This window comes from Apis florea, mitochondrion, assembly GCF_048593485.1.
Source record: "Apis florea mitochondrion, complete genome".
NCBI lineage: Eukaryota > Metazoa > Arthropoda > Insecta > Hymenoptera > Apidae > Apis > Apis florea.
This window is the reverse complement of record NC_021401.1, coordinates 1-17,694: the sequence shown is the minus strand read 5'-3', so window position 1 is coordinate 17,694 and position 17,694 is coordinate 1. Positions and strand designations below refer to the sequence as shown.

The 17,694-nt window shown below is 13.9% G+C and overlaps 13 protein-coding genes and 26 non-coding genes across 39 annotated transcripts, besides 1 other annotated feature; 14 read left to right on the top strand and 25 right to left on the bottom strand. All coding sequences in view use genetic code 5, as the record gives it.

Annotated features, from left to right (window-relative positions):
* Positions 1 to 1,987: a repeat region (A+T rich region containing origin of replication).
* On the top strand, positions 1,988 to 2,810 carry M322_mgr01. Its single transcript has one exon. It is a non-coding gene; the product is annotated as a s-rRNA (ribosomal RNA).
* Positions 2,811 to 2,876, top strand: M322_mgt24. Its single transcript has one exon. It is a non-coding gene; the product is annotated as a tRNA-Val (tRNA).
* On the top strand, positions 2,877 to 4,203 carry M322_mgr02. Its single transcript has one exon. It is a non-coding gene; the product is annotated as a l-rRNA (ribosomal RNA).
* Positions 4,204 to 4,272, top strand: M322_mgt23. Its single transcript has one exon. It is a non-coding gene; the product is annotated as a tRNA-Leu (tRNA).
* ND1 (NADH dehydrogenase subunit 1) lies at positions 4,273 to 5,196 on the top strand. The gene has a single exon. The coding sequence runs from the start codon at positions 4,273 to 4,275 to the stop codon at positions 5,194 to 5,196; it is 924 nt and encodes a 307-aa protein (YP_008080969.1).
* Positions 5,197 to 5,275: 79 nt separating this feature from the next.
* On the bottom strand, positions 5,276 to 5,343 carry M322_mgt22. The gene has a single exon. It is a non-coding gene; the product is annotated as a tRNA-Ser (tRNA).
* An 18-nt stretch (positions 5,344 to 5,361) lies between these two features.
* Positions 5,362 to 6,504, bottom strand: CYTB (cytochrome b). The gene has a single exon. The coding sequence runs from the start codon at positions 6,502 to 6,504 to the stop codon at positions 5,362 to 5,364; it is 1,143 nt and encodes a 380-aa protein (YP_008080968.1).
* Positions 6,505 to 6,522: 18 nt separating this feature from the next.
* ND6 (NADH dehydrogenase subunit 6) lies at positions 6,523 to 7,011 on the bottom strand. The gene has a single exon. It carries the CDS (start codon positions 7,009 to 7,011, stop codon positions 6,523 to 6,525), a length of 489 nt encoding a protein of 162 aa, YP_008080967.1.
* A 31-nt stretch (positions 7,012 to 7,042) lies between these two features.
* Positions 7,043 to 7,111, top strand: M322_mgt21. Its single transcript has one exon. It is a non-coding gene; the product is annotated as a tRNA-Pro (tRNA).
* A 10-nt stretch (positions 7,112 to 7,121) lies between these two features.
* On the bottom strand, positions 7,122 to 7,190 carry M322_mgt20. Its single transcript has one exon. It is a non-coding gene; the product is annotated as a tRNA-Thr (tRNA).
* Positions 7,191 to 7,237: 47 nt separating this feature from the next.
* Positions 7,238 to 7,501, top strand: ND4L (NADH dehydrogenase subunit 4L). Its single transcript has one exon. The coding sequence runs from the start codon at positions 7,238 to 7,240 to the stop codon at positions 7,499 to 7,501; it is 264 nt and encodes an 87-aa protein (YP_008080966.1).
* Positions 7,502 to 7,536: 35 nt separating this feature from the next.
* On the top strand, positions 7,537 to 8,842 carry ND4 (NADH dehydrogenase subunit 4). The gene has a single exon. A coding segment is annotated over exon 1 (1,306 nt).
* On the top strand, positions 8,843 to 8,910 carry M322_mgt19. The gene has a single exon. It is a non-coding gene; the product is annotated as a tRNA-His (tRNA).
* Positions 8,911 to 10,584, top strand: ND5 (NADH dehydrogenase subunit 5). Its single transcript has one exon. The coding sequence runs from the start codon at positions 8,911 to 8,913 to the stop codon at positions 10,582 to 10,584; it is 1,674 nt and encodes a 557-aa protein (YP_008080964.1).
* Positions 10,585 to 10,589: 5 nt separating this feature from the next.
* On the top strand, positions 10,590 to 10,655 carry M322_mgt18. Its single transcript has one exon. It is a non-coding gene; the product is annotated as a tRNA-Phe (tRNA).
* A 10-nt stretch (positions 10,656 to 10,665) lies between these two features.
* On the bottom strand, positions 10,666 to 10,733 carry M322_mgt17. Its single transcript has one exon. It is a non-coding gene; the product is annotated as a tRNA-Asn (tRNA).
* A 16-nt stretch (positions 10,734 to 10,749) lies between these two features.
* On the top strand, positions 10,750 to 10,817 carry M322_mgt16. The gene has a single exon. It is a non-coding gene; the product is annotated as a tRNA-Arg (tRNA).
* A 13-nt stretch (positions 10,818 to 10,830) lies between these two features.
* On the bottom strand, positions 10,831 to 11,184 carry ND3 (NADH dehydrogenase subunit 3). Its single transcript has one exon. It carries the CDS (start codon positions 11,182 to 11,184, stop codon positions 10,831 to 10,833), a length of 354 nt encoding a protein of 117 aa, YP_008080963.1.
* Positions 11,185 to 11,253, bottom strand: M322_mgt15. Its single transcript has one exon. It is a non-coding gene; the product is annotated as a tRNA-Gly (tRNA).
* A 36-nt stretch (positions 11,254 to 11,289) lies between these two features.
* COX3 (cytochrome c oxidase subunit III) lies at positions 11,290 to 12,069 on the bottom strand. The gene has a single exon. It carries the CDS (start codon positions 12,067 to 12,069, stop codon positions 11,290 to 11,292), a length of 780 nt encoding a protein of 259 aa, YP_008080962.1.
* Positions 12,070 to 12,073: 4 nt separating this feature from the next.
* On the bottom strand, positions 12,074 to 12,754 carry ATP6 (ATP synthase F0 subunit 6). The gene has a single exon. It carries the CDS (start codon positions 12,752 to 12,754, stop codon positions 12,074 to 12,076), a length of 681 nt encoding a protein of 226 aa, YP_008080961.1.
* Positions 12,736 to 12,894, bottom strand: ATP8 (ATP synthase F0 subunit 8). Its single transcript has one exon. The coding sequence runs from the start codon at positions 12,892 to 12,894 to the stop codon at positions 12,736 to 12,738; it is 159 nt and encodes a 52-aa protein (YP_008080960.1).
* Positions 12,895 to 12,899: 5 nt separating this feature from the next.
* M322_mgt14 lies at positions 12,900 to 12,971 on the bottom strand. Its single transcript has one exon. It is a non-coding gene; the product is annotated as a tRNA-Lys (tRNA).
* Positions 12,972 to 12,976: 5 nt separating this feature from the next.
* On the bottom strand, positions 12,977 to 13,044 carry M322_mgt13. Its single transcript has one exon. It is a non-coding gene; the product is annotated as a tRNA-Asp (tRNA).
* Positions 13,045 to 13,053: 9 nt separating this feature from the next.
* On the bottom strand, positions 13,054 to 13,731 carry COX2 (cytochrome c oxidase subunit II). Its single transcript has one exon. The coding sequence runs from the start codon at positions 13,729 to 13,731 to the stop codon at positions 13,054 to 13,056; it is 678 nt and encodes a 225-aa protein (YP_008080959.1).
* A 35-nt stretch (positions 13,732 to 13,766) lies between these two features.
* On the bottom strand, positions 13,767 to 13,832 carry M322_mgt12. The gene has a single exon. It is a non-coding gene; the product is annotated as a tRNA-Leu (tRNA).
* On the bottom strand, positions 13,833 to 15,393 carry COX1 (cytochrome c oxidase subunit I). Its single transcript has one exon. A coding segment is annotated over exon 1 (1,561 nt).
* Positions 15,394 to 15,461, bottom strand: M322_mgt11. The gene has a single exon. It is a non-coding gene; the product is annotated as a tRNA-Trp (tRNA).
* Positions 15,462 to 15,502: 41 nt separating this feature from the next.
* On the top strand, positions 15,503 to 15,570 carry M322_mgt10. Its single transcript has one exon. It is a non-coding gene; the product is annotated as a tRNA-Tyr (tRNA).
* Positions 15,571 to 15,600: 30 nt separating this feature from the next.
* On the top strand, positions 15,601 to 15,666 carry M322_mgt09. The gene has a single exon. It is a non-coding gene; the product is annotated as a tRNA-Cys (tRNA).
* Positions 15,667 to 15,687: 21 nt separating this feature from the next.
* Positions 15,688 to 16,689, bottom strand: ND2 (NADH dehydrogenase subunit 2). Its single transcript has one exon. It carries the CDS (start codon positions 16,687 to 16,689, stop codon positions 15,688 to 15,690), a length of 1,002 nt encoding a protein of 333 aa, YP_008080957.1.
* A 32-nt stretch (positions 16,690 to 16,721) lies between these two features.
* On the bottom strand, positions 16,722 to 16,789 carry M322_mgt08. Its single transcript has one exon. It is a non-coding gene; the product is annotated as a tRNA-Ile (tRNA).
* Positions 16,790 to 16,799: 10 nt separating this feature from the next.
* M322_mgt07 lies at positions 16,800 to 16,867 on the bottom strand. Its single transcript has one exon. It is a non-coding gene; the product is annotated as a tRNA-Ala (tRNA).
* Positions 16,868 to 16,925: 58 nt separating this feature from the next.
* On the bottom strand, positions 16,926 to 16,991 carry M322_mgt06. The gene has a single exon. It is a non-coding gene; the product is annotated as a tRNA-Gln (tRNA).
* A 23-nt stretch (positions 16,992 to 17,014) lies between these two features.
* Positions 17,015 to 17,081, bottom strand: M322_mgt05. Its single transcript has one exon. It is a non-coding gene; the product is annotated as a tRNA-Met (tRNA).
* A 110-nt stretch (positions 17,082 to 17,191) lies between these two features.
* Positions 17,192 to 17,251, bottom strand: M322_mgt04. The gene has a single exon. It is a non-coding gene; the product is annotated as a tRNA-Ser (tRNA).
* Positions 17,252 to 17,359: 108 nt separating this feature from the next.
* On the bottom strand, positions 17,360 to 17,419 carry M322_mgt03. Its single transcript has one exon. It is a non-coding gene; the product is annotated as a tRNA-Ser (tRNA).
* Positions 17,420 to 17,527: 108 nt separating this feature from the next.
* Positions 17,528 to 17,587, bottom strand: M322_mgt02. The gene has a single exon. It is a non-coding gene; the product is annotated as a tRNA-Ser (tRNA).
* Positions 17,588 to 17,609: 22 nt separating this feature from the next.
* Positions 17,610 to 17,694, bottom strand: M322_mgt01. The gene has a single exon. It is a non-coding gene; the product is annotated as a tRNA-Glu (tRNA).

The following is a 17,694-nucleotide window of genomic DNA, read 5'->3' as shown; positions in this document are numbered from 1 at the left end:
AATATTATAATTAATGTATATTAATTTTATTTATATTATTTATAAATTTGAATAATTTATTTTGTTTTTGGTTTAATTTTTGTTGATTTATTTATTTTTTGGTTTAATTTATTTTGTTTTTGGTTTAATTTTTGTTGATTTATTTATTTTTTGTTTAATTTATTTTGTTTTTGGTTTAATTTTTGTTGATTTATTTATTTTTTGGTTTAATTTATTTTGTTTTTGGTTTAATTTTTGTTGATTTATTTATTTTTTGGTTTAATTTATTTTGTTTTTGGTTTAATTTTTGTTGATTTATTTATTTTTTGGTTTAATTTATTTTGTTTTTGGTTTAATTTTTGTTGATTTATTTATTTTTTGGTTTAATTTATTTTGTTTTTGGTTTAATTTTTGTTGATTTATTTATTTTTTGTTTAATTTATTTTGTTTTTGGTTTAATTTTTGTTGATTTATTTATTTTTTGGTTTAATTTATTTTGTTTTTGGTTTAATTTTTGTTGATTTATTTATTTTTTGTTTAATTTATTTTGTTTTTGGTTTAATTTTTGTTGATTTATTTATTTTTTGGTTTAATTTATTTTGTTTTTGGTTTAATTTTTGTTGATTTATTTATTTTTTGTTTAATTTATTTTGTTTTTGGTTTAATTTTTGTTGATTTATTTATTTTTTTAATTTAAAAAATTAAATTTATTATATTATTCATATTTTTAAAATTATTTGATTTATTATTAGTATAAATTTATAATTTATAAATTTATAATTTGTATATATTCATATAATATATTTATTTAAATACATATATATATATAAATATATTATATAATATTAAATAAATATTATACATATATATAAATATAATAAATTATATATATATAAATGATTATATATATAATTATTTTATTAATTAAATTATTAATATATATATATATTATTTAATTATATATATATTGAGTTTTTTAGATTAATATATTTATTTATATATATATAAATTATATTTATATACATATATATATTTATATAAATATATTATATAATATTAAATAAATATTATACACATATATAAATATAATAAATTATATATATATAAATAATTATATATATAATTATTTTATTAATTAAATTATTAATATATATATATATTATTTAATTATATATATATTGAGTTTTTTAGATTAATATATTTATTTATATATATATAAATTATATTTATATACATATATATATTTATATAAATATATTATATAATATTAAATAAATATTATACATATATATAAATATAATAAATTATATATATATAAATAATTATATATATAATTATTTTATTAATTAAATTATTAATATATATATATATTATTTAATTATATACATATTGAGTTTTTTAGATTAATATATTTATTTATATATATATAAATTATATTTATATACATATATATATTTATATAAATATATTATATAATATTAAATAAATATTATACATATATATAAAAATAATAAATTATATATATATAAATAATTATATATATAATTATTTTATTAATTAAATTATTAATATATATATATATTATTTAATTATATATATATTGGGTTTTTTAGATTAATATATTTATTTATATATATATAAATTATATTTATATACATATATATATTTATATAAATATATTATATAATATTAAATAAATATTATACATATATATAAATATAATAAATTATATATATATAAATAATTATATATATATATATATAATTATTTTATTAATTAAATTATTAATATAAAATATATTTAATTAATCTAATTAATATTTTTTTATCTATATTATATATAATATAAATTATACGTATAAATTAAATTTGTATATAAATATAAAAAAAAAAAAAAAAAAAACTATCTAATAATTTTTAATTTAAATTTATATTTATGAATAATAAATTATATTTGTTGATTTTAGAATTTAAATATTTTATTTTTAGATTATTATTTTTGTTGATTTATAATAATTTATAAAAATAAAAATAAATTTATTTATTAGAAAAATTATATTATAGTTTTTTAAATTAATTATATTAATATATTATATATAAAATTTAAAATTTATATTAAAAATTTAAGTTAAAATATTTAATAATTAAATCTGTAACAATAAATGAAAGTTTTATTCGGAAATTAAATTTAATAGAGATAAATATAAGTGCCAGCAATAGCGGTTAGACTTAATTTATAAATTAATTAAAATTAATTGATTAAAATAAGTATTTAAGTTATATAAAATAATTAAATTTATTAATTTAAGGTGAAATTTGTAATTAATAATAATAATTATTTATACTAATAATTTATAAATTATAAAATTTATTTAAAAACTAGGATTAGATACCCTATTATAAAATTAATTTAAAATATTAAATAATTAAATGTTGAATCATTAAAATTAAATAATATGGCGGCTTTTTATATCTAATTAGAGAAATTTGTTTATTAATTTGATAATCCACGATAAGAAATACTTAAATTTTACTTGTGTATTGTTGTTTAAATAATTCAAATAAATTTAAATTAATAATATTTTTTATAATATAAATTCAAATCAAAATGCAGTATATTTAAGGTTTAAAATGAATTTCAATAAATTAAATTTTTGGATAATTTATTTTAATATAAATTTGAAAGAGGATTTAAAAGTAAATTAAAATAATTATTTTAATTGAAAATAGTTCTAAAAAGTGTACAAATCGCCCGTCAATTTCATTTAAAAGTTGGAATAAGTCGTAACATAGTAAAAGTACTGGAAAGTGTTTTTAGAATAAAATGTAGATAAAATTTTAGTTTAATATAAAATATTTCTTTTACATTGAAAAGATTAAATAAAATTTAAAATTTTAATTAATTTAATAAATTTTTTTTTTTGAATAATTTAAATTAATATTATTTAAAGTTTTAAAATAAATTAAGGTTTAATTAATAATTTTGAAATAATTTATAAATTTATAATGAAAGTAATGTGAATGAATTTTTAAAAATATAAATAAGTAGAATTTAATTTTGTACCTTTTGTATCAGGGTTGATTAAAAATAATTTAAAAATTTAATTATCTCGAAAATAGGAGAGCTAAATTTATATTATTGTTTTTGTAGAAATAAAATTATAAATATAAATTTAGAAATTATATGTTAGACGAACTTATTGATATCTAGTTTTTTTAGAAATAAATTTAATTTAGATATAATTTTTTTTAATAAATTAAATTTTAATTTAATTTATTAAATTTTATATTAAAAATTTATGGGATAAACTATAAATTTAATAATAAAAATTTATTTTTTAATTTTAATATTATGAATATAATATTGTTTTTTAATTTAAAAAATTTAATAATTTAGTTTTTAATTAATTATAAAGATTTAAAGAATTAAAATTTTATTTTTGTTATAAAAATATATATTATAATTTTTAAAATATAGAAATAATGATTAAATTAGTAATAAATTTTATATTTTGAATTTTTATTTATAAAATATATAATTTAAAGGAACTCGGCAAATATATTATTCACCTGTTTATCAAAAACATGTCTTATTGATTATAATTTTAAGTCGATCTGCTCCATGAATAAAATTATTTAAATAGCTGCAGTATATTGACTGTACAAAGGTAGCATAATAAATTGTCTTTTAATTGAAGAATTGAATGAACGAATTAATGAAATAATTACTGTCTCTAAATTATTTAATGAATTTAAATTTTTAGTTAAAATTCTAAAATTTAATTATGGGACGATAAGACCCTATAGAATTTTATTTAATTTATTATTTAATTTAAATTATTTATAAATAAATAATAATTTAAATTTGATTGGGAGGATTAATAAATTTAATAAACTTTATTTTTAAATTTAATTTTGATTTAAAGATATAAAATGATTTATAATTTGTAAATATAAGAATAAATTACCTTAGGGATAACAGCGTAATATCTTTTGATAGGTCATATTGATAAAGATGATTGCGACCTCGATGTTGAATTAAGATAAAAATTAAATGCAGGAGTTTAATAATTTAAGTCTGTTCGACTTTTAAAATCTTACATGATTTGAGTTCAAATCGACGTAAGTCAGATTGGTTTCTATCTATAATAAATTATAAATTAATTGTACGAAAGGACTTTAATTTTTAAATAATTTATAGTTTATATTATATAATAAATAAATTGTTATTTTAGCATAATAGTGCATTAAATTTAGAATTTAATTATATTAATATTAAAATTAATAAATAATAATTTGAATTTTTATTGATTTATTAGTTATAATAATTATAGTATTAATTAGTGTAGCTTTTTTAACATTATTGGAACGAAAAATTTTAGGTTATATTCAAGATCGAAAGGGTCCAAATAAAATTATATTATTAGGTTTATTTCAGCCTTTTAGAGATGCATTGAAATTATTATCTAAAGAATGATATTTTTTTAATTATTCAAATTTATATATTTTAAGTCCTATATTAATATTTTTAATATCATTAATTATATGAATTTTATATCCATGAATTAATTTAATTTATTATTTGAATTATAGAATTTTATTTATATTATTGATTTTGGGATTAAGTGTTTATCCTGTTTTATTTGTTGGTTGAATTTCTAATTGTAATTATGCTATTATAGGTTCAATACGTTTAGTTTCAACGATAATTTCATTTGAGATTAATTTATTTTTTTTAGTTTTTAGATTAATAATTTTAATTGAAAGATTTTCTTTTTTAGAATTTATTAATTATCAGTATATGATTAAATTTGTTATTTTAGTTTTTCCTTTATATTTAATATTTTTTATAAGAATATTGATTGAATTAAATCGTACACCTTTTGATTTAATTGAAGGTGAGTCTGAGTTAGTTTCTGGTTTTAATATTGAATATTATAGTGGTATATTTGTATTAATTTTTTTATCTGAATATATAAATATTATGTTTATAAGATTGATTTTAAATTTGATATTTTTTGGTTTAAATTATTGATCAATAATATTTATTTTTATTTATTTATATCATATTTGTTTAATTATTTGGGTTCGAGGTATTTTACCTCGAATTCGTTATGATAAATTAATATATATTTGTTGAACTGAAATATTAATAATTGTAATGATTTATTTAATATATTTATATTATATAAAAGAAATTATAAATTTAATTTCATAAATATATATATATATATGTATTATTTTTATACTAATATTTTTTATTACAAAATTAATTTTTAAAATAGATAGATATTTAAAAGTTAATAGAAAATTTTAATTTCTATATTATATTTTCAAAATATAAACTTATTCAAGTTCATTAACTTAAAATTTATTTATTTAATTAATATTTTCAAATAAGTTTTTCTCAAATTTTTCTTGTATAGAATGATAAAAAGAAGTATATAAAATATGTTGTAGTAAAAAATATGTTAATGTTGATAAATGGATATTCAATCAATTGTTTACCTAATCATGTTAGTATAATAAAATTGTTAATAAAAAATCAATAATAAATTTTATTTAAAATATTAAATTTATTATTTATTAATTTATTATTATATAAAATTGTTACATAAAGAATTAAAATAGATATAACAAGACCAATTACTCCTCCAAGTTTATTAGGAATAGCTCGTAAAATTGAATAAGCAAATAAAAAATATCATTCTGGTTTAATATGTGTAGGAGTATTTATTGGATTAGCAATTTTAAAATTATCAGGATCACCTAAATAATATGGATATTGAAAATTAATTATTATGAAAATAAATAAAATTAAATAAAATCCTAAAAGATCTTTAATTGAAAAGTATGGATGAAAAGAAATTTTATAATTATTGTAATTTGATCCTAATGGATTTGATGAACCAGTTAAATGAAGGGCAAATAAATGTAAAATTACTATAAATAAAATTACTAATGGTAAAATAAAATGAATAGAAAAAAATCGATTTAATGTTGCATTATTAATTGAAAATCCACCTCAAATTCAAAGAACAACTGTATTTCCTACATATGGAATAGCTGATAATAGATTTGTAATTACTGTTGCTCCTCAATAAGATATTTGACCTCATGGTAGTACATATCCTATAAATGCTGCTGCTATTGAAATTAATAAAATTAAAATTCCAATTCCTCATACTGTGTTTAATTTAAATGAATTATAAAATATATTTCGTCTAATATGGATGTATATAATTATAAAATAGAATGAAGCTCCATTTATATGAATTAAACGAAATAATCATCCTGAATTTATATCTTTTATAATATTTGTAATAGATCAAAATGCAATATCAATATTAGGACAGTAATGTATTGATAAAATAAATCCTGAAATAATTTGAATTATTAGGAAAATACCTAAAATTGATCCAAAATTTCATATATAATTAATATTTATTGGTGTTGGTAAATAAATTGTTGATATAATTATTTTTATAAAATCGTTTGAATTAAAAAAATTTGTATATTTTTTCATTTAATAATTTAATTTATATTATTTTTTTTGTCGAAGAGTTTTTTTTTCAATAAAAGAAATTTTTGTTATTAATAATAAAGTAATAATTAATATAAAAATTATTAATATAAATATAATAATATTGGGATTTATATATAATGATGATATTAAATTTAAATTTTTAAATATTAATCTTGTATATAAATTGTTAATAAAATATTTTTTTAATAATTTATTAATTAATAATGTTGATATAATTGATAAAATAATAAATTTAATTTTAATTTTAATTGGTTTATTTAATAAAGAAATAAAGTATGAAAATAAAATTAATATACCTCTAATAAATACAATTAGTGTTATAAAAATTAATAATGAATTTATTGGACAAATGGTATATAATGAGATTGAAATGAAAATAGAATATATAATTAAAAAAATCAATAATATTATTGGATTGTTATATAATTTATTTAAAAAAATTGTTATTAATAATATTAATAATATTGAAAATATTAATTTTGAAATATAAATTGGAATTATTTTCATTTTTAATTATCAAAAAATAGTTTAATTTAAAATAATAATTTTGGGAATTATTGATATTTAATTATTTAAATTTTTTTGAAATTTTAATTTAGCTAAAATAATATAATTTATATATTTAATTTACAAAATTAATGTTTTATTTTTTAAACTATTTAGCTTTTATTAGATTTATAAGTTATAAACGATTGTAATAATTTTAAAATTCATTAAAATTATTTTTTTATTGTTATTTTTATTTTTTTTATTTATGTTATATTACAATATTTATTATTTAAGATTTATAATTATAATAGAATTTGTAGTATTTACTTTATTGTTTTTAATGATTTATTTTCAAATAAATCCTTGATTGTTTTTAGTTTATTTAGTTTTTTCTGTTTGTGAATTAGTTTTAGGGTTATCTTTACTTGTAAGGATAAATTATGAAATTGGTCATCAAAATTTAAGAATATTAAATTTGATCTTATAGAAATATAAAAAAATTTAATTGTTCTGATTTAAAAAATGATAATAATATTAATTTTTTATTTGTTGATAATTTTTTATTTAAAAATTAAAAATTTGAATTTAATTATAGGTAATTTAATTATATTAGTTTTAATTTTTAATTTATTTAATTATAGTTGAATTGATTGAATTATAATTTTTTGTAATTTAAGATTTAATTTTTATTCATATGGTTTAATTTTATTAACTTTATGAATTTTTGGATTAATTTTTTATTCTTTAAATATAAATATAAAAAATTGTTTATTGATTAATTTTTTATTAATAATTTCATTATTAATAGTTTTTATATCAATAAATTTGTTATTATTTTATTTATTTTATGAATTAGGTTTATTATTAATTTTTTATATAGTAGTTGAATGAGGGTATAGAGAAAATCGTTGATTATCAGGATTTTATTTAATATTTTATACTATAGTTTTTTCTTTACCTATATTATATATTATTTATTATATATATTGAATTGAATGTAGTTTGATATTTTTATTAATAGAATATATTAATTTTGAATTATATGAATTATTATTTATTTATTTATTAATATCTTTTTTAGTTAAAATTCCATTATATATATTTCATGGATGATTATTAAAAGCTCATGTAGAAGCTCCATATTATGGATCAATAATTTTGGCTTCAATTATATTAAAATTAGGCAGATATGGTATATTACGATTAATAATAATTTTTAAAATTAATTTTTTTTATTTTACAAATTTTTTAGTAATTATTAATTCAATTGGAGTTTTAGCATTAAGATTAATGTGTTTGTGTCAATATGATATAAAATCTATTATTGCGATTTCATCAATTGTTCATATAGGATTATTAATTATAGGAATATTAACTTTTTTAAAATTAAGTTTAATTGGTAGTTATATAATAATAATTTCTCATGGTTTAAGATCTTCTGGTTTATTTTTTTTAGTAAATATAATTTATAAGCAAACTAATAGACGATTAATGTTTATTAATAAAGGAATGATTAATTTTATACCTTCTGTTGCTTTATTATGATTTATGTTATGTTCATCAAATATAGGATCACCAGTTTCATTAAATTTAGTAAGAGAAGTTTTATTAATAATTGGATTAATTTCTTGATTAAAATATATATTTATTGTTTTAATTATATATTGTTTATTTAGATTTATTTATTCTATTTATTTATTTATATTTATTAATCATGGAAAAATTTATATTGAATTTAAAATTAATAATGGATTATTAGTTGAATATTTTATTTTAATAATGCATTGAATTCCTTTAAATATAATATTTTTAAAATTATATTTTATTTATTTAAATAGTTTAAGTTAAAATATTGATTTGTGATATCAATGATATAAATTTATTTTATTTTAAATTATTTTAAAAATATTAGTTTGTGGAATTATATTATTTTTATTTAGATTATTAATAATAATAATAAGATTATATTTAATGTTAATTAATAAATGTTTTTTTTTAGAATGATTAATTTATTCAATTAATTCAATAAAATTTAATTTTTATGTATTGATTGATTATAAATCATTAATATTTATTTTTTTAGTAAGGAATATTTTTTCAATGATTATTATTTATAGAATTAGGTATATAAGATTAGATGAATTAATAATAAATCGATTTTTTTATTTAATAATTTTATTTTTAGCTTCAATGTATTTATTAATTCTTAGTCCTAATATATTATCAATTATTTTAGGTTGAGATGGATTAGGATTAATTTCTTATTGTTTAGTAATTTATTATATAAAAATAAAATCTTTTAGATCAGGAATGGTTACTATTATTTTAAATCGAGTAGGAGATTCAGGTTTATTAATAATAATATGTTTTGTAACTTGTTTTGGTAGATGAAATTTAATTTTATATAAAATAGATAAATTTATAATATTTTTTTTATTAATAATGGCTTTTACAAAAAGAGCTCAAATACCATTTTCTACTTGATTACCAATAGCAATAATAGCTCCAACTCCTGTTTCATCATTAGTTCATTCATCAACATTAGTTACTGCAGGAATTTATTTATTAATTCGATATGTTGATTTATTAAATATTGAATTTAAAAATATTATTTTATTTGTTTCTAGATTAACAATATTATTTGCTGGATTAGTTGCTAATTTTGAATTAGATTTAAAAAAAATTGTTGCTTATTCAACATTAAGTCAATTAGGTTTTATAATAAGAATGGTTTCTTTAGGTTTTAGTGATTTAGTATTTTTACATTTATTTATTCATGCAATATTTAAATCATTAATGTTTATATGTGTTGGAAGATTTATACATTATATAAATAGAGTTCAAGATTTACGTATATATTATGGTATATTTTATATTTATCCTTTAAAAAGAATAATTTTAATATTTTCTATATTAAGATTATGTGGATTTCCTTTTTTAGTTGGATTTTATTCTAAAGATTTAATTATTGAATATTTTTTTTATAGACCAATAAATTATTTTTCTTTAATTAATTTAATTTTAAGAACAATATTAACTGTTTCTTATACTTTTCGAATTATTTTAGTTTTAACAAGAAATTTTTTAAAATTAAATATTATTTTTTCTAAGGAAGATGATATTATAGGAATTACAATATTAATTATGATAATTTTAAGATTAATTTATAGAAAATTAATATTTAATTTAATAAATTTTAGTTTATATGGTGTAAATTTGATTTTAATTTATAAATTTATAATTTTGAAAATATTAATATTAGGATTAGTTATGGGATATAATTTTTATAAATTTAATTTATTAAATAATAGTATTGGTTCATTTTTTATAATATTTTTAAATATAAATTTTATTTATAAGAAAATTTATTTAGGTTTATTAATGTATATATTTGGTTATGAAATTGAATTTGAAAAAATATTTATTGAATCATTTAGAGGAAAGTTTATATCATTACTTATAAATTTATATAATATTAAAATTAAAAATTTAATAATCAATACTTTATTATTAACTATAATTTATTTAATTTCTTTAATAATTTTTATAATTAATTATTATATTAATTAAATTTAATTTAAATAGCTTATATTAGAGCATAATATTGAAAATATTAATGAAAATTTTTAATTTTTTAAATAATAAATTATTTTTAGTTAGAATAAATATAATTCATATGATTTATTAACAATAAATTGCTAATTTTTAGCTTTAACTAATTTTATAGTATTTTTATATAAAGAAGTAATTTTTACTTTTAATTTCGACTTAAAGATTTGATTTATTTTATAAATCCTTTATAATAAAATTAAAATATTAGTATATTCAATTTAAGTAATTATTTATTCATTCAAAAATTAAGGTAATAATTAATAAAATTAGAAATAATGAAATTAATAAGAATGTAATAATTGAATTAATTGATTTTAAATAAAAAATTATTGGTAAAAATAAAATAATTTCTACATCAAAAATTAAAAATATTATAGTAATTAAATAAAATGGGAGAGAAAATGGTAAATTAGATTTTGTAATTGGGTTAAATCCGCATTCAAATGGTGATCTTTTTTCAAAATCTATTTTTTTTTTTATTGAAATAAATTTATTAATTAATAATAAAATAAATGAAATAATAAAAATTAAAATAAAGTATATATAGATATAAATAATTATATATATTAAATATGTTATTAAATTTTTTAATTGGAAATTAAATGTAATTTATTATACTATATATATATATATATATATATTTATATTTAAGAAATTTATTTATTAAATTAATAAATAAATAAATGTATAAAGAAATAGTCAAATTACATCAACGAAATGTCAATATCAAATTGCTAATTCAAAATTAATATTATGTATATTAGAAAAATGAATATTTTTTATTCGATAAAATGAAATTAGTAATAAGATTGATCCAATTAGTACATGTAATCCATGAAATCCAGTGGCTATAAAAAAAATTGATCCATAAATTCTATCATTAAAACAAAAATGTGAATTAATATATTCAATTGATTGAAGAAATGTAAAATAGATTCCTAATGAAACAGTAAATATTAAATAAAATTTTCTTAATTTTAAATTATTTATTAATAAATAATAATGTCTTAAAGTTACTGTAAATCCTGAAGTTACTAAAATAAAAGAATTTAATAATGGGATTTCGAATGGATTAAAGAATTTAATATTTTTTGGTGGTCATATTATATCTATTTCAATATTTGGAGAGATTGATGAATGAAAAAATGTTCAAAAAAATGAAATAAAAAATATTAATTCTGATAAAATAAATAAAATTATTCTAAATTTTAAAAAATTTGTAACATAAAGTGTATGAGATCCTTGATATGTTCTTTCTCGAATAATATCTCGAAATCATATAATTATAATTAATGTTGTATTAATTAAATTAAATATTATAAATAAATTATTTGATAAATAAATTCAAATTGCAGTTCTTGTAAATATATTGAATAATCTAAATGATAAAATAATTGGTCATGGACTATTTGTTACTATATGAAATGGAAAATTTTTTTTCATTAATTTAATTTGATTCAGAAAAATAAAGAATTAAAAGAATAGAAAATACATATCTTTGAATAATAGATATAAAAATTTCTAGTGTTAATAATATATTTTGAATTAAAATATTAATTGGTAATAATGTAATAAAATTTCTAATAAAAATACCTAGAAGAGTTAAAATTAAATGTCCAGAAATTAAATTTGCTGATAATCGAATTGATAAAGTTCATGGTCGAATAATTAATCTAATTAATTCAATAATTACTATGAAATTTATTAAAAATACTGGTGAATTTAATGGAACAAGATGTCTTAAAAATTGTATTGTATTTTTATAAATTAAATAAATTAAGAATCTAAATCATAATGTTAATGATAAAATTATATTTAATAATAAATGTCTTGTTAAAGTAAAAATATAAGGAATTAATCTAAATAAATTTGTAATTATAATATAAATTATTAATCTAATAAAAATAATAATATTAGATTGATAATTTGATTTAGAAATTACTTTAAATTCATTATATATATAATTTAATAAAGTTTTAAATGTAAATAAAATACGTGATTGAATTAATCAGAAAGTTCTTGGTATAACAATAATAGGAAGAAATATAAATAATCAATTTAATGATAAATAATTGTTAAATGAAGGATCAAATATTTCAAATAAATTTATTATCATAGTCAGTTTCATTTTTTTAAAGATTTTGAAGTTTTTTTAAATTTTAAATTAAATTTAATTAAGAATGAATTTATTAATATAATGAATATATAAAAAACAATTAAATAAATAAAATAAATTATGAATCATTTAATAGGTATTATTTGAGGAATAAAATTCATTAGAAGTAATTTATTAAAATACTATATTTGATTTAAAAGATCAACTCTTAAATTTCAGACATCTAATGAATTTTAAAAAATAATTTTTTAAAAATTAATTTTAGTTTGACAAACTAATGTTATAAATTTAACTAATTTTTTATTTAAATTTTAGTTTATTTTATTAATTCAATTTAAGAAAAATTTAAATGATGTTGATTCAACTATAATAGGTATGAATCTATGATTTATTCCACAAATTTCTGAACATTGACCAAAAAAAATTCCTGGACGTTTTCTAATTAAATTTAATTGATTAATTCGACCTGGAACTGCATCAACTTTAATACCTAATGAAGGGACAGTTCATGAATGAATTACATCAGTTGATGTAGTAATTAATCGTATAGGAATTTTTATTGGGATAATTATTCGATTGTCAGTTTCTAATAATCGAAATTGATTTAAATTTCTATAATTTAATATATATGAATCAAATTCAATATTATTAAATTCAGGGTATTCATATGATCAGTATCATTGGTGTCCAATTGATTTAATAGAAAAGAATGGATTAATAATTTCATCAATTAAATATAAAATTTTTAATGATGGAAAACAAATAATTAATAAAATTACAATAGGAACAATTGTTCAAATAATTTCAATATTATGATTTTTTAATAAAAATAAATTTGAAAATTTATTTATAAATAAATCAAAAATAATATAAATTGTAAGTGTTGAAATTATAATAATAATTATTATTACTAAATTGTGAAATGACACTAAATTATCAGCATAAAATGAGTTTGATTCTTGAAATATAAATATTATTCATGTAGAAATATTAATAAATTTTAATATTTAAATTAATTTATTAATTTTAATAAAAGTTAAAAACTTTATAATTGAAGCTTAAATTCAATGCACTATTCTGCCATATTAAAATTTTAAAAGGATTGATTTTAAATTTAAATTTTTAATTAAAAGTGGAATTTCTACATGTGAGTGTTCAATTGGTGGTGTTGAATTTAATCATTCAAGAGATGATTGATTAAATTTAAATAATAATAATCGTTTTGCTATTAATCTTTCTATAATAATAAAAATTAAAAAAATTAATCTATTTAATGATACAGTTGATCCAATTGAAGAAATTGAATTTCAACAATAATATGAGTCAGGATAATCTGAATAACGTCGAGGTATTGATATTAATCCTAAAAAATGTTGAGGAAAAAATGTTAGATTTACACCAATAAATATTATAATAAATTGAATTTTTAATCATTTAATATTTAATAATAAACCAGTAATTAATGGATATCAATGAATAAATCTAGAAATAATTGCAAATACAGCTCCTATTGATAATACATAATGAAAATGTCCAACAACATAATAAGTATCATGAAGAATAATATCAATTGATGAATTTGATAATATAATTCCTGTTAATCCTCCAATTGTAAATAATAAAATAAATCCTAATGATCATAAAATAGAAATATTTAATTTTATTTTTGCTCCGTGATAAGTTGCTAATCATCTAAATACTTTAATTCCTGTAGGAACGGCAATAATTATTGTTGCTGATGTAAAATAAGCTCGTGTATCAACATCTAATCCAACTGTAAATATATGATGAGCTCAAACAATAAATCCTAAAAATCCAATTCCTAATATAGCATAAATTATTCCTAAATTACCAAAAATTTCTTTTTTACCTCTTTCATTTATTACAATTTGTGAAATTAATCCAAATCCTGGTAAAATTAAAATATAAACTTCTGGATGTCCAAAAAATCAAAATAAATGTTGATAAAGAATAGGATCTCCTCCTCCTATTGGATCAAAAAATGATGTATTAAAATTTCGATCAAATAATAATATAGTAATTGCTCCTGCGAGAACTGGTAAAGATATAACAAGTAAAATTGCTGTAATAAAAACTGATCATGGAAATAATGAAATTTGATCATAATTTAATGAAAAATTTTTTATTATTATAATTGTTACTATTAAATTTAATGAACCTATAATTGATGAGTTTCCTGATATATGTAATGAAAAAATTGCAAAATCTACTGATGGAGATGAATGATATAAATAAGCTGATAAAGGTGGATAAACAGTTCATCCTGTTCCTGGTGATGGGTAAAATAAATTTCTTAATAATAAAAGAATTAATGATGGAGGAAGTAATCAAAATCTAATATTATTTATTCGTGGAAATGCTATATCAGGAGATCCTAATATTAATGGAATTAATCAATTTCCGAATCCTCCAATCAAAAATGGTATAACTATAAAAAAAATTATTAAAAATGCATGACTTGTAACAATTGTATTATAAATTTGATCATTATTAATTCAGGATCCTGGAGATCTTAGTTCTATTCGAATTAAAAATCTTATTGATGATCCTAATATTCCTGATCATAAAGCTAAAATAAAATATAGTATTCCAATATTTTTGTGATTAGTTGACATAAGTCATTTTATAATTAAGATTTAAAAAAAAAATTTTTATATTTAATTTTGAAAATTAAAAGTTTTAATTAACTTAAAATCTTTATAGAAAAAATTTTAGTAATTTTTAAAATTAATTTTTTAAAGTATTAAATCTTAATAAAGAATTAAATTGTAAATTTAAAATTGAAAATTAAAATTTTTCTAATACTAAAAAAATTTTAAAATATTTTTTTTAATAAAATTATTGTAGTTTAAATAAAATATTAAATTGCAAATTTAAAGATTAATTATAATTTTACAATAATTAAAAAATTATTTTTATTTGAATTAAATAAAATTTATTAATAAAAAAAATGTTATATTAAAAATTAAAAAAATAATTAATATTAAATTTAATTTTATATTATTTTTATTTAATATAAAATTATTTTTATAAAAATTTATTTTTATAAATAAATTTTTTAATAAAATAAAATAATTTCAGATTATAATTATTCTAGAAATTAAAATAATAAATAATATTCAATTATATAATTTTCTTGAAATTAAAAGATAAATTAATATTCATTTAATAATAAAAGTTAATAAAATTGGAAATATAGAATAATTAAAAATTAAAATTAAAAATATATAAGATTGATATTTATTTAAAAATATAAAATTTAAATTATTAATATTAAATTTATAAAAATAATTAATTAATATATAATAATTAATTGAATAAATAATAATAAAAATAAAAAATAATGTTTTATTTAAAAATAATAATATAATAAAATATAATGAATTAAAAATTGTTGAACATGCTAATAATTTCTTTAAAGAATAAAATTTATTAGCAAATAATGAAATCAATAAATTTCTAGTTAATAAGTATATTATTGTTCATAAATTTATATATGTTAATGTATAAAGTATATAAATTGGTATAAATTTAATTAATGTAGATATTAAAAAAATTTGATTTCATTTTATTATTTCATATGAATAAATTAATCAATAATGAAATGGAAAAATTCCAATTTTTAAGAAAAATATTATTTGTATTAAAAAATTTAATATAGGATGTTTTAGAAAATAGGTTGGTCTTAAATAAATAATAATTACTAAAAATAAAAATATTCTTGAAATAACTGAAATTATATAATAAATTAATCTTGGGATTTTATTTGATGATTTAATATTAATTAATCTAATTCTTACAATAGTTCTAAATTCTATAACTAATCATTGAACAAAGGTATTATTTAAATTTATAATTAAAATTAAAAAAAAAATTAATAAATAAATAAATAAATTATGTTTATTATTTAAAAAAATAAATAATATATAAAAAATTTTATTTATTTTTATATATTATTAAGTAATAGTATAAATTAATTATACTTGAATATTTTATCAAAATATTTCTTTAATCAGACATATTACTTTATTATTTATTAGATATAATATATTATTATTAATTTTTAAATGCAATTTAAATGTTATAAATATTAACTAATATCCATTGAATTTTTATACTAATATTTTTAAAATTTAATAATTTTTTATTTAAAAATTTAAAAATTTATTTATTAAATTAATTAATCCTTTAAAATTCAAAGTTTTATGTGCTTAAACACTAAAATAAATTTATAAAATTTAAAATAAAATTTTTATATAAAAATTTTTAATTTATCGACAGGGTATGAACCTATTAGCTTTATTTAGCTTATTATATAGTCGGTTTATAAATTTTAAATATAAATTTATAAATATATTTATAAATTTGATATAAATTATTTTTATATTAATAAATATAATGTTAATTTTATTAACTTTATAAATTAAATAGAAATATGGATTTTTATATCCTATATAAAGTTAGAAGCTTTATTTTTAAAATATTTCACGGTTTATAAATTTTAAATATAAATTTATAAATATATTTATAAATTTGATATAAATTATTTTTATATTAATAAATATAATGTTAATTTTATTAACTTTATAAATTAAATAGAAATATGGATTTTTATATCCTATATAAAGTTAGAAGCTTTATTTTTAAAATATTTCACGGTTTATAAATTTTAAATATAAATTTATAAATATATTTATAAATTTGATATAAATTATTTTTATATTAATAAATATAATGTTAATTTTATTAACTTTATAAATTAAATAGAAATATGGATTTTTATATCCTATATAAAGTTAGAAGCTTTATTTTTAAAATATTTCACGGTTTATAAATTTTAAATATAAATTTATAAATATATTTATAAATTTTTTATAATTTTAAATTATTTTTATATTGAAAATATAATGTTTTTATTAAACTATATAAAT